This window comes from Typopeltis vanoorti, chromosome 5, assembly GCF_054136105.1.
Source record: "Typopeltis vanoorti isolate ZY-2024b chromosome 5, IOZ_Tvanoo_1.0, whole genome shotgun sequence".
In the NCBI taxonomy this organism is placed as follows: domain Eukaryota; kingdom Metazoa; phylum Arthropoda; class Arachnida; order Uropygi; family Thelyphonidae; genus Typopeltis; species Typopeltis vanoorti.
The window spans coordinates 96,631,110-96,646,086 of record NC_143553.1 but is presented as its reverse complement, the minus strand read 5'-3'; the positions used below and the strand labels follow the sequence as shown (position 1 = coordinate 96,646,086).

The 14,977-nt window shown below is 36.8% G+C and overlaps 1 protein-coding gene across 1 annotated transcript; it reads right to left on the bottom strand.

Moving 5' to 3' along the window:
- Positions 1 to 8,750: 8,750 nt before the first annotated feature.
- Positions 8,751 to 9,506, bottom strand: LOC150106675 (histone H2B-like). The gene has a single exon (XM_090392626.1). The coding sequence runs from the start codon at positions 9,480 to 9,482 to the stop codon at positions 8,931 to 8,933; it is 552 nt and encodes a 183-aa protein (XP_090248752.1). The 5' UTR covers positions 9,483 to 9,506; the 3' UTR covers positions 8,751 to 8,930.
- Between the last annotated feature and the right edge of the window lie 5,471 nt (positions 9,507 to 14,977).

Sequence of the window (14,977 nt, the reverse complement as noted above, 5' to 3'; positions counted from 1 at the left end):
CTGTCCTGATATACCCTGACTCTGCTTAAAACTTGTGCACTCAAGTTAATGCCAATACCATACGTCATCTTTCATCCTCCATGTATTCTACAGCATGAGGGGGGGGGGGGGAGAACAGGCCTTTTATCCTTTTGATTTCAAACTTACTTCTCCTATGATATTATGCCTTGTTATTACAGTTTTTTGTTCCATAATATCTAAATTCTTCTCTTCTTTTCGAGCACCTATAGTTGCTCTTGCAGTTTACCCCTAATTAGCATGATTGGATTTATGCAATAAGCGGCAATGTGTAGCTTAGAGCCTAACATCATTACAAGGGCCTTCGAAAAGATGTGAGGCCTAAAATTCTTTTAGTATAGGGGCTTCTAAAGTTATAGTTTGGGGTTCACAGCAATCATAAATTCGTAAATTCTGTCCTGCCTAAAGGATCAATTTTAAAAACGTAGAAACACACACACACAGATAGAGAGAAGTGAAATTAGACTGTAGCATAAGTATAGAAAACACTGAGAAAATATGAAGGTCATTAAAAGCATTAAAAGTAGAAAAATGACTTTTGATAGTGAATGTTAGGCTTGAAACTAGTTTCGAAACTACCCTATGGTTACATGATGTTTTTCTAATTTCACTTCCTTCTCGATGTTCCAGTTTGACAGCACATGCCAAAGGAGAGAGAAAAAAAATCTACTTGAAAATAAAACAAGAAAAAAAAAAGAGATCATACACGCGACTAATTAATACACCAAGTTACAATGAGATAGAAAATATTGGGAGGGGGGGTTATAAGTACCCAAACGAGGCAAGTGCGCTCTTAATATCAGGAGTTCACTAATGACGGAGTTAATTAAAGTGTGTGTGTATTGTCTTCAGCTGGGGGGGGGGGGGGATCTCTTATTAGAAAGAATTGAACTTCCGAGTTTATCGCGTGTTGGGTGAAAGGGGAAACCTGTGGTCGAATGTTTTGAATGCAATTAGAACGACTTCATACTCAGAGCAATCATGCCTGTCTAAATGTTCTTTGTATCCTCACGTTACTTCTATCTAGCGCTCCCTCCATACCCCTAACGAAAAAAAAGGGAACATTTGGTGTGGGTTATGCCTTAATGAAGCAGACAAAAGGGGGAGGGGGGAAGGAACAAAGACTAGTAAAAAGGAGGTCAAAGCCAATCCTACGTAGTTCCGCCAGACGAAACATACCCAAGAAATATTGCTACGATACGAAAGGGGTAGAGGGGAGGACGGGGGAAGAGACGAGAACGTTACACTGATACTGTCGTCCATTCCTGGCCTACTTTCGCAGCCCCGTGGTTGATATTGGAAGGTGGTAGTGTTGGGGGATGGGGGGGATGAATATCAGCGTATGGACGGACAGTGCCTTTCACAGTGAAGGAAAGGATTATTTGTACCACTTTCTCTGGAATTAAGAGACCCACTGGGAGAGTGGGTACGTTTTCTCCACTTCTGCACGCACACCTACTGGTGTATAGATATATAAAGAGCAGCATCTCGTGTCTGACACACAGACGAATGATATCTCCATTGCCGACTGTCAACGTATCTGCCAAAACTATGATTTCTAAGGTATGTGGCTTTGTATTCAGTGTTGTCTCTGTATAAAATATTCCTTAATTCTTAATGACAGTCAATTATAGTACTTTGCCATTTTAATTAACGCTTCTCCAAATATTTATATACCGTTTTGGGATCGCTGGCTTCTTAGCATGGTGCGCTAAGCCATTGTGATTTCGCTTAGAATTCATAGATACGACCAACTGTTTGTTTTCTTCAGAGTAACAGAGAAAATTCTTGTATTACAATACTAAACAGCTAATTACATATAGGGAATTTTGTCAATGTATGAACGTTTTGCTTCTTAATTATCTCAGAAAAGAGAGAATTAGAATGTTAGTTTACATTGTTTTTTTAGAACAAAGCAGCTAAAACCTAAGTAACTGTGTCCGCAAATATTTTCGGATATTTCAAATGCCACCTAAGTAATTTATAATTCGATATCAGGATTCGTATTTCATCAACTACTGAAGGATGCCATTTTTCTCACTGAAAAAGAAATGACCACATTTTGAATTCATTTCTATAATGATGTTTATAATTCATACAGAAGTTTATTTATTTCTGGTTTTATTCCTATTTTCTCTTCCTTTCTGCGAAACAAGCCGTTGGTTTATCAACATTAAAGTAAATATGCTTGCATAATGATGTATATTTGGATACCTTAAGCTATTGCTTTACATAGACTAGATTTCATATCCAAATGTCCAAGGGAATTCTTTGTATGAGCGCATGTCTGTTTAAGTCAAAAATCAGCAGTTACTATGGCAATACAATAGCTGTGTTTCATGCTAAAGTGTAGAAGTAGTAGCTAGCAAGTTTTGTTGTTTGTATTGCTTTTATCAAATGAATGTTAATGCTGATATTAACTTTCATTAATATGTGAATATTAATAATAAGAATCCTCATTCGTGTCTATTGATTTTTCGTTCATCTTCTAGGTGTTTCTTCTGTTTCTCCTGGTTGCCATTGTCTCAGCACAAGACAATGATGCTGCAAAGGAAACTTTAGAAATAGCCGAGACCTCTCATTACGTCTCCCATCCCGTAGTATACTTGACCCATCATCACGGGGATCAGGGCGACCAGGGCTATTTAAAGAAGGGCTACGATGATCACGGCTATGGCCACTATGCCGACAAGGGACACTATGGGAAGCAAGGCTACGGAGCCAGCGGAGGTCACAAGATTGCTAGCTACGGAGATCACGACGCTTATGGAGATCAAGGTGGTTACCAAGACCGTTACGGTAAACACAAGGTGTACCTGAGGAACCGGGGATATGGCTACGAGAAGGCGTACTCGTACGACAAGCAGCTCCACCTACACGACGAGGATGCACACAAGGACGCCCACCACAAAAAATACGGAGTTCGCGACCACTACGGACACAAAAATAGCGGTCATTATGACCATTATGGACACAAACAGTACGGAGGACACGACAAATACGGCAAACATGGTTATGGTAAGAAAGGCTATTTGAACTCAGGTTACGAGCAAGACAAACACGGGTCATCAAAACAATACGGTGTCCAGTACGCTCCGGTGTATGGATATGTGTACGGACACCAGGCACCCTCGTACGGCTACGCTGGTTATCACTAGCACAGGTAAGTGAATGAAAGAGAAAGACAGAAATTGGAATGCTTAAATTTCATTAAATTTTATTTTCTTTGCCTATCGTGACGATTCCTAGCTTAAGAGCGACTAAACGTATAGAGACAGATTGAACATCGTGACAAAGAAATAATCTTATATTTTAAAACTGTTACCCATTTGTTTGAGTATGTTTCAAGTTTTTCCACGTAGTGGGAAAAAAAACGCTTGTTAAATAGCCTTCGAGTTTGGCGAAACACTATTTGGAAGTGGACAAGCAATTATTAATGACGTCATTGAAAGACTGTTACGCGATCGTAAAAGCGCACAGAATTTGAAGGAAATCTTGATTTATTTTTTAATGAGTAGTTCCGTGCATAAACACCTTGTTGTAAATAATATTAAGTGGATGCCACAAATTGAATGTCTCCTGTGAAATGAGTCTCCACCACTATGGAGACCTACAACGAAATTAACGCTGCATTCATATTAATCATTCTGTTCTTTTTATTACTGTTAGAACCGATTTTATGAAAGGGTAAAGTATAACTTTTCATCATATATGTAAATATGTCTACAATAAAAATTTAAAAAAAAAAAACATCGTGTATCAAGGTCGTTCAAAAGTGACGGACATTATACATGAATATAATATTAAATCGAACTGTTCTGGAGCCGTTGCATGTTCAACGTGACTCACAAATCACGATAGATGCCATTATCAGTCACGTTTCTTTAGGCATTTATTACGGAAGCAATTCTCTTAAATATACTCCTGCGTAAGTAATAATTATAAACATGCATTAAATCATATTTTAATTTTGTATACACGTAGGGAAAGAAAAATAAATAAATAAAATGAATTATCTTGTAGGCGTTTGTAGACAAAAAAAAAAAATGTCAATCTGACAAAGTTTAAAATACAAACTGAATAACAAAAGATTAGATGTAAATTGCGAATTATTTGAACGCAAAATATTTTTAAATGCTTTTGTTCAATCATTTCAATTAGTATTGCTGAATTAAGATTATCTATAACTTTATTACTACTCTTGTGCTACCTTATTTTGTTTAACAAACTAGTTATGAAAAGATTAAGATTTTTTGTAACTTTAAAGTTTGTTCCTTCAAAGATAAACACTAAATTCAGAGTATATTTTGAAATTTGTAAGAACAATACATTCACAATGCGAATCATAATTCGCATTGTGAATTATGATCACAATGTCCGACAGCGAAATCGCCTAGTCATGAAATACTGATATCACAGTATATATGAATTGTTATTTAAGAGTTGCAGTTATTCAATACGAAATTTAGCTAGCCAAGTGAAATCTGCAAAAGGATGAAGGTTTAATGATTATTATTACGTCATCTCTTCTGGAGTTAGACTCATCGAGGGAGAGGGGGGGGGGGGGGAGAACGCAAAATCTCTCCTGTCTGTAACATATCATAGTGAAGCTTAAACTTATTCAAACTCTTAGCATACTCTGGCAATGCATTTCACCACTACTTCTCACATTCTTATTCACTGCTTTCAGTAGAAATCCAGATTTCTACTGGAATTTCATTAGATGAAACTCTCTTTCACGTATGTTGTGTGCGCATGTGTTGGAGAGATCAGAAAATATCTCATATTTGACTAAGCTCTTCTCGAAAGAAAAAACTTTTCAAATATCTTTTTTTTCTTGTTCTTTCTTTATTTTTTTTTATTAATACATCTTTCCTTCGTGTCGTATTTCTATCTACGAATCCCGAAGAACATATTATTTCTTGTTAATAAAGTGAAGGTGCCGCAAAGATTAATTCATCCGATAGAACCTCCGTAGGATATATATACACCTTAAACGATAAAAACTTAATACTAAATTAATACCTAGTATTGACTTTCACCCTTTTCCACATCAAACGAATTATGACATTGTAACTATACGACTGGCATTTTTAAAGCAATTAAAAGGTGCACAGCTATGAAATTCAAGAGGGGGTGGGTGAAAATCAGGAGAATATTGATTTTAATATCCATGGCTTAATGTCCTCATCTGCAAAATAATATGCCAAAGAAACTATATTTTTCTAAAAAGTATTTTTAAAGAAACGAGAAATTAATGGATTGCGCTTTATTGTTTTTTGTAGCTGCTGATCAACATGCCCGCGTCCACTACGGCATTCCATGAGGCAGGTCCTTGAACTCGTCCGTCCATCCTCGCCATTCCAGTTGGAAACCAAACGTGTTACGCTGTTCGACTTTGCGTCTTTCGATGATGGTGCTTAGAAGGATTTGCTGCCAAATATGCTCTGTTGGTTATTTTTAACGTGAATGTACATGTATTTCTCTTGTAAAAATAAATGCTATATTTTTTCGGTACGACAGTGTTGTTCTGAAAATACAGCGACTTTCCCGATTTCCATTGCACATATTAGATGCATAGTGACTACTGAAAAACAAACATTATGCTGCTGCGACAAAACAGATATTATTTGATACCTAAATAATTAGATATTATTTAAGAAAACTACATGAAAAATATGCATATTTCAAAAATATCATGAAGCCTATAACGTTATAGACTTCATGATAACAAGTATAATTTATTTCGAAATGCACTGTGATCATCTACGTTGTCTATGATGAGAACTTGAGGATATAGCTGTCACACCAGTGACCTTTAAAGGATGAAAACGAAATACAATCCCCTCCATAAATACAATTCTCCGTTAGGATTGTATTTCAATAATTCAATGCCAATTGAAATGTAAACAGCGTCTGTGTGCTACTTGGTTTAACAAATACGAATTTATAATATTTTAAACAGTTAAATATAAGCAAAGTTAAGCTTCAGATTATTTTCAAATCCTTTTCCGATTATTTCTTCTAAACAATCGAGTTCATATGGTTTATATAATGAATAAATTATTATTATTATTCGTGACACCTCCAAGGAGTCTGAAGACTCATCGCGGGAGGACACCTACTATACAACTGTTTCCACCCTACACCGAACCTCTACCAATCATCTCCATCAACACCATCTACCACCCACCACCGCCACCACAACTAGCATTTTTTTTTGTCTGTAAATTGTGTGTTCTGAAGGGCCGATTTGTCTGTATGCGAGATGAAAAACCCGAGTTTCCAGGAGAAAAAACCCTGCTATTAACATTATAAATTATTAACAGAATAATTTATGTATCTGAATACAAACAAACAACAAAAAAAGGATAAAATGAGGTAGGGAGGAGAATGATTTCTTTATTCACACAACTGATTACAGTGGTGTGAATGAATATAATCGAAATTATATGTCATTCTAATGGCGACTTAATGAAAACACACTAGCAGTAAGATGAATTAAAACTTTCAACTGAAATAACGTCTTCAATTTTCTAATTCAATTTTAAGAAGAAAACAGCACGTGTGTTTCGACATAAAATATAACATAGCAACAAAAACCATAAGTATGTTTAATGTACTTACGAATACGCATGAGTGATATAAGTAGAGAAACGAATTGACAATTGACATTAATGTCTTTAGGGGTGAAGCAAGAAGCTTTTCATATTCCCAGCTATCTGTTACGGCTACAGTGAGGATAGAGTTTTATGAGCAGTTTGCTCGCCCTGGATGATCATGGAGATTATGTATTGCTACAGGAAGTTAAAATAGCTTTTGGTCTTTTATATTTGAATATATCTGTTGCCTAGTATGCTATAGATCGTTCGGGTGTATGGATGTCGTTAAGAACTTTGTTGCTAAAGATTGTAGGAAAGAGAAAATATAAGAAATATTTTATCTCGATCAAAAGTTCATTGTTTCTGGCGAACCATGGGGCGTTCAGGATCATTCGCAAGCACTTGTTTTGCACACGTTGCAATTTGATAATATTTGTAGTGGAGGTGTGACTCCAGGCTGGAGAGGCGCAAGTGCGTATAGGACGAATCATCAGCTGGTATAAAAGCAATTCGAAAAGCAATTTTGCTTCACCCATCTAGCCAGAATTGTTATTACTGTTATTCGGTTTAGCTTGCTGTTCCTGTTAATTAGGGGGTAGATCTGGGCGATGGCTTTAGATGCCTTTGCACACGTAGCCTTGATGTGTTGGTTAAAAGTTAATTTTTTGTCGAGGACGACGCCATGGTATTTTGTTTATGTCTGCCAGGGAATTTTAGTATTGAACAGTATGACGTCTCATGCAGGAGCCATTCTTTTCGTGAAGAGAATGGCTGAGCTTTTTTTGGGATTCACTTCTAGTCTCCATTTGGAAAACCATCTCTCTAATTTTAGAAGGTTTTCTTGAAGCTTTTTAGTAATGAGTAGAGAAACGATCGAGATGATATAAATAAATAAAAAAAATTGGATTGGTTATCATATTTAAATGGATGATTACGTAGTATTTTCTTTTAAATTTACATCTTTATAAACTGTTCATTAATTCAACACTGCACGATCTACGTTACTGTAGTGGTAGAAATTCTTTAAATATTATTATACGGGTATCTTCATAGAGTCAGTATATTCATCGAGGGAGATTCAAATTATCCACATAATATCTATCATAGCTTTTCTTGATAAATTATTTTTGTGTGTTTATGCGAATGGAAACAAATAATGGAATTTACTATTCCTAACCGTGAAAATGATTCCAATTAGTTAAGTATAAAGAGCTAATAAGCTTCATTTCGGCAATGAAAACATTACTAAAATTAAGGGGATATTAAATCCCACGTAGTTTTAAATTAAGGGGATATTAAATCCCACGTAGTGGGATTTAATATCCCCTTAATTTTAGTAATGATTCCAATTAGTACTGCAATGAAGATAATAATTTTTAAATATTAAAGCAAGTACAAACCCAAAGCGAAATCACATTCGATTTGCATTAAGAGTACAGATATCGATTTTTCATACAACACAAATAACACTGGACTTGGGGGGGGGGGAATAAAAACTAACCACAGCTCGTCTGGGATTTGAACCCTGGACTTCTCGCATCAAATGCAAGAATCACACCCTAAGATCAACGAACCCTGTTATTGGAATTTGAGATTATTCTACTATATTAATGATATTAAATGGCACACGTTACTGACATCAATTAAAGAAGCTTTTTTTTTTCTGTATATATTACACTTTGATCAGAATCAACTCAAAGCAAGAAGTAACCGGACTGACAGATGACAGCAGAATGTTATCCGGTTATAGGATAGATGTACAGACTTGTAGACATTCACGAAATGACATGTATAAATGAGCCACAAGGTTCGAAACGATTCGTGGAGCAGTTTGCCAGTTGATAAAATTTGTATAAAATCAAAATACATTATTAAAAAGTATCGTAATGTTACAAAAGACAGTGAAAAACATACGATGTACAAAATAAATTAATTTCAAAAAAAAAAAAAGAATGCGAAATTCTAAAATTGAAGATTAATTTACACAACGACATTAGTAAACAACAATCATCATTTTATTGGCGTTATTTTTACTGTAACATTGCTAAATATAATTAATATAACTTCACTTTTCCATTATAATATTACTTCCAACTTTTAATTTGTTATAATATAAATAATTGATAATGTTTGTTTGTCAGTTAACTGAAGGTTAGCAGTACAATTTTTGATAGGAGGAATGGTAGTGAAGTGAAACACACCCCTTACCTTTCTCGACTTACTATTACTTCATATTTCTCAGACAAGATAAAGTACTGTACAATATGATCAAACTCTTCAAAATTTGGATGGCCCTGAAAAGAGCGTTTTTCAAAATAGTATTCTGCCTCTTCGTTCGTTCGTTCCATGGGCATAATTACGCAGTGCCATCTTTGCTACATCAGCAGCCTTTCGATACATGCAATAGGGTAGCTTCCAATTCATTGCAAGTTTAATTTCACGACTTGTGATGGTTTTTTTCTTCCCACGTCGCACGAAATAACGGGCTTGGGTAGCGATCAGATGAAATAAACCTTGCACAAAACCATTCATAATCGTCATTGCTCTGCTAGTAATTCCAATCTCAGGATGAATGGTCTTTAAAACTTTGTATAGATGAATACTAAAAGTTTCTGTTCTCTTCTTTCGTCTTCTCTTCTTTTTTTTTTTACTCGTTTCACCATGTTCTGGGGGATTCGTAACTGTATCTCCACCACTTCTTGAACTTGTTTGAGACGTAGTAGTTTCATCACTCGCATCGCTTCTTCCGCTAATATCACTGCTACTTGATTGCGAATTCATAGTTTTATATTTTTCGTCACTTCTTCCACTACTTTGAGATTTCGTAGTTTTTCCTACTGCAGTATCACTACTACTACCCATTCCCCTACAACAGACATTATTGGTGTTATTATCACTATCGTATGGATAAGCATTCGTTAAATTAAAATGGCGAGTTCTAAACTACAAATTTTTGTTCCACGGACCTATGAGAAAGCTCATATGAGGTAGAATGCGCAGAAATTACATAAAACGCAGCAAATTGAAATGACAAGAGGCGTTTTAAAAAGCTCTGGAAAGTTCCATTAATCAAATAAAACCATATTATTATTATTATTATTATTATTTATTTATTTTTTAAACATTTTATTGTCTCAGTATAAATTACATACAATAATAATATTTACAATATTTACAATAAGGATTATACAGAATTTTTTAATTTAGAATATACATAATAATAATAATAATAATAATAATAATAATAATAATAATAATAATAATAATAATAATAATAATAATTGCAATACTACTACTACTACTACTACTAATAATAATAATAATAATAATAATATTATTATTATTATTTTATTATTATTATTATTATCTACTCCCTCACAAACAATACAATATGAGATTTCGCCAGTTTAATCATCTTATGCTTATCCATAAAATAGTGATAATAACACAAATAATGTCTGTTGTGACTAGTAGTAAATAGTTTTTGCTACTAAAAACAAACTGTTTATTTTTAAAAGAGGTTTTTATATATTGAAGAACAGTAATGCAGGTCAGTCAATTGAATTTACGAGGGTGATACGCTAGGCCTACTGCCATTAGTATCGCCCTTGTAGTTTCATATACTTGATAAGCAACTGTCTATTTATTATTATGTTAAGGACAAGGCATGTCCTACTCCACGGAGCAGAGTCTGGATCTGGCCATGGATGTGCCATACGATATTTAAACATGTAGGTAATCTACTCCACACCAAGTGGCCAGGAAAAGTCGTAATTCACCAGATAAAAGGAATTGATACAGATGACCCTCAATTCTCAGAATTTCTCCCAAGCATTCCCCAAGACAGTGCCAACGAACTAGCAACAAAAGCTGATGACTATTCCCCTTACAGACCATAGAGATCTGCGCACGCAAGAAGCGCAAAACTGCAGCCTCTGAACCACCCAAAGCGGATGGAATTGAAGAAAACAGTCCTGTTCCGGACTCTCCTGCCTCCACTAGAGAAAGGATACCACCAATTATTCTGCGCGAGAAGCAGAAATGGATGTCACTAAGGATTATGATGTCCAATCTACAGATCTCATATAGCCATGCGAAGAATGTCGCAGATGGTATCAAAATTCAACCCAGGACAGTGACGGATTATCGAAGACTAACAGGTGAATTGAATGCCAGAGGCATCCAGTACCACACCTATTCACTCGGATCGGAGAAAAACCTCAAGATTGTGTTCAGAGGTGTATCTGGGAATGTATCACAGAAAAGGTGGCTGCAGAACTGCACCAACAGGACTTACCACCCATTAAGGTCAGTAGAATGACCAAAAAATACAAGACTCCAATGCCACTGGTACTAGTAGAGATCAGTCCAACTTATAAACACATATACAACCTGACGTCCATCTGTGGACTGAAAATCACCCTAGAACCATTAAGGAAAAGGGCTTCAACAGGGAAGTGCCACAGATGTCAGAAGTTTGGCCACGCTCAGAAAATGTGCAAGGCAGAATTTAAATGTTTAAAATGTGGGGACAGCCACCCAACAAATACATGCACTAAGTCAAAAACTATCCCGGCTAAATGTGCCAACTGTGGCGGCTCTCGCACTGCCAACGACAGAAGATGCACTCACAATCCTGGAAACAGAAAATCAGAGGTAGAAACATACTCTTCCTCTCAAAAATCAGCATAAAGGGTTAGACGCCCATCTGACGAAGCCAGAGGTTCTCAAAAGAACAACTCAGCAACCACAGACAAGGACATATGTGGAAGTAGCTCGTCCCAAACAGACATCCTTGGATCAGTCAACACCACATACAAGTTAGACAGCTATCATTACCTCTTCTCTGGCAAATATGCTATTAGATTTTAGCAGATCCAACCGCTCACCATGTTCTACTACTAGATTTCTAAAGGATACACAAGCCATCATCTCAGCGCTCACTCATGAATAAAAACAAAATAAATCCAGATTCTCTACAGATCATCGCATGGAATGCGAATGGCCTGAGAGGAAAGTTCTTGGAGCTCCAAGAGTTCACCCAAAGGCACCAGCCGGATGAACTCTTGCTGAACGAGACCCATCTGCGACCTTCGGATAACCCCAAAAATTAGGGGGATACCAGCTGTACAGAACAGACAGATTATCCTGCAGAGGCAGTGGCACTGTTATTTTCATAAAGAATCACATCAATCATCAAATATTCTCTACAAATATTCCATCCACCACTAATCTTGAGATTACAGGCATTGAAATTCCTACGTGTTCTGCAGGTAATCTAAAAATCTTTGCAGTTTACAATCCTCCGCAAAACACATTACTGTTTTCAGATCTGAACGCCGTACTCGTCAACAGGGAGCCTCATCATGGTCGGCGATTTTAACTCTAAGCATCCTGACTGGAACAGCCATTCTATCAATAAAAATGGACAAATACTAGCCAACTACTCAGGATCCAACAATGTGGTTGTGCCAGGCCCCACCGAGCCTACCCATCACAACACATACGGTCGGGCTGATGTTTTGGACATAGCTATCCTACAAAATGTAAGACTACAGTACAGTATAATGACACTCAACGATCTATCATCCGATCATAATCCCATTCTATTAAAGCTGGGAAACCAAGACAATTTGTCCCCCCCCCCCCCACACACACATTCATTCATACCCTGGGACAAGCTATCCAAGGCGCTTCCAAAATATATTGGTTCTGTGCCGATAATAAAATCAACAAATGAAATTGAAATAGCTGTAAAAGATCTATCTAAACAAATTAACTTGAAGTTACAGCAGTTACTACTTCCACAACTACCCGCAGACCAAATCACTTGCCAGAAGACATCATAAACTTGACCAGAGAGAAGAACAGGGCAAGAAAGAGATATCACAACACCCGAGCACCTCAAAATAAACGAATCTTGAATAGATTCAACTCCGCAGTAAGAGATGCCCTCACACTGCACAGAAGTCAACTTTGGAAGGAAAAATTGACTTCTATCTCTCCTGATAACCACTCCATATGGAATCTAATCAGAAAGATCAAGAACAAATACAAACCTCTTCCGCCTCTCCAAACAGATCTTGGCCTCATCCATACTGATGCAGATAAAGCCGAGGCAATAGCAAGAAATCTAGAGAGGCAATGTAAACCCTCTTACGACCACCTCGACTTCAATCACATATACAAGATCCATCGACACGTCAGATCTACGCTCAATTCTTCTATCACATACTCTAGTCAAATTGCAGCCACATCACCTGCAGAAGTATACGACATAATCAAGAAGTTAAAGAACAAAAAGGTTACTGAACCTGATGGAATCACCAACAAGGTGATAAAATTACTACTCCTCACACGTGTTGTGCATCTGACTAACATAATAAACTCCATCTTACGCTACAAATATTTCCCTTCCCACTGGAAGCTAGCAGATATAACCCCAATCCATAAACCTGGAAAAGATCCGTGATTACCTCAAAGTTACAGACCAATTAGCCTCATCTCAAACCTGGGCAAAATCGCCGAGAAAGTTATTCTCACTAGACTCCAAGAATTAGTGCACAGGCTCAACATTATTCCTGAGGAGCAGTTTGGGTTTCGTCAATCTCACAGCACCACACAACAGATATATAGATTGGTGGAATATGTTACCACAGGATTTAATTGGCGTCAATGCACTGGGGCTGTTTTCCTGGACATATCCAATGCATTCGACAAGGTTTGGCATTATGGCTTGCTATACAAAATGATATCTCTTGGTACACCATTGGCAATGGTTCAACTGATCAGGTCATACCTCTACGATAGGCGCATGCGAGTTAAATTAAATGGCGTACTCTCGATACAAAAGCGCATCCTGGCTGGCTGGAGTCCCACAAGGATCTCTACTGGCACCGACTCTATTTTCCATATATATATGTGTGTGATATCCCGCACAACCCACTGTCACCTATCAAGGCCCTTTATGCGGATGATACTGCGATACTGGCCAGATCTTTAAAACCGCATCTAGCAATTAAGAAACTGCAGGAAAATCTACTGCTAATCGAACAATATTGCTCCAAACGGCGACTCCAAGTAAATCATCAAAAGAGCGTAGCAGTGCTATTCGCCAAAAGACCAATGCTTCCTACTGGAGACATGCTCCTATTTAACATAAAAATCCCAAGGATAACTGAGATCAGATATTTTGGCGTACTGATGGACAAAAAACTGACTTTCAGCTCCCATATAACTTCAAGTCATCCATATGCAATAGATGGGAAATTTTAATATTACATTTAGAAATTTCATATCCAAGTTTTGTTTTCTTCAGAAAACAAAAATTAATGCTAATATCTCTGAATCGTAAAGTTTTTTTTCCATGAGGTCATAGAAGCAGCTAGAAATTAACATATGTTTTTGCTAATTCCAAATATTTGTAGTGATTTTAGGATCCAGGAGCGTGGGAGGGAATCGAATGCTTTCTTGTAGTCTATCCATGCCATGTTTATTATTATTATTATTATTACGTGACACTTCCAAGGAGTCCAAGGACTCATCATGGAATGACACATCACTCCCTACAACTCACCGTCTCCCTCAATGAACCGTGCAACTACACGACGCTACCACCATCAACACACACACACACACACACACACACACACACACACACACACACACACACACACACACACACACACACACACACACACACACACAGCGCCATCTATCTCCCAGTAGCGCCACTGATTTATTGTCTGTAATTTGTGTGTATTCTGATGGCCGATTTGCCTGTATGCGGGATGAATAACCCTAGATGATGGGGGTGGAACCTGCTATCCCCGTATGAGAAATCAAGCTAATTCATCTTCAATTGAAAAAGCCCACATAAACCCCCATATACAGAAATAAAACGTAGAAAGTTCAAAAAGTACTCATTTTCTGAAAATATTTTTTTAAATGATTCGAACCTAAAGTTTTTTTCGATAACTGCCAACTGACAATCTTACGAAGCCAAACGGAATTCAAAAACGCCACTAATGTAGATATATGTGTAGACGTAATTTTTTTTTGTAGGGAGGGAGGCAGGGAGAGAGAGAGAGAGAGAGAGAGAGAGAGAGAGAGAGAGAGAGAGAGAGTTTTTATTATACTACAGGTATTGCAACGTTTGTTTATAATGGCAGAGAAGTTGCTTGACATTTTCCATGCAAGTAATTTAAGACATGTTATAACTAATAGAAGCGAAACGGAAGGAAAAATAGTATCATGAATTTAAAATAATAATAATAAATGGTCTTGTACCGCTTATGAAATGCATGAATTTTTTCTTCACAGGCTGATAAACACACTGATACACATAAGTAGTTAAT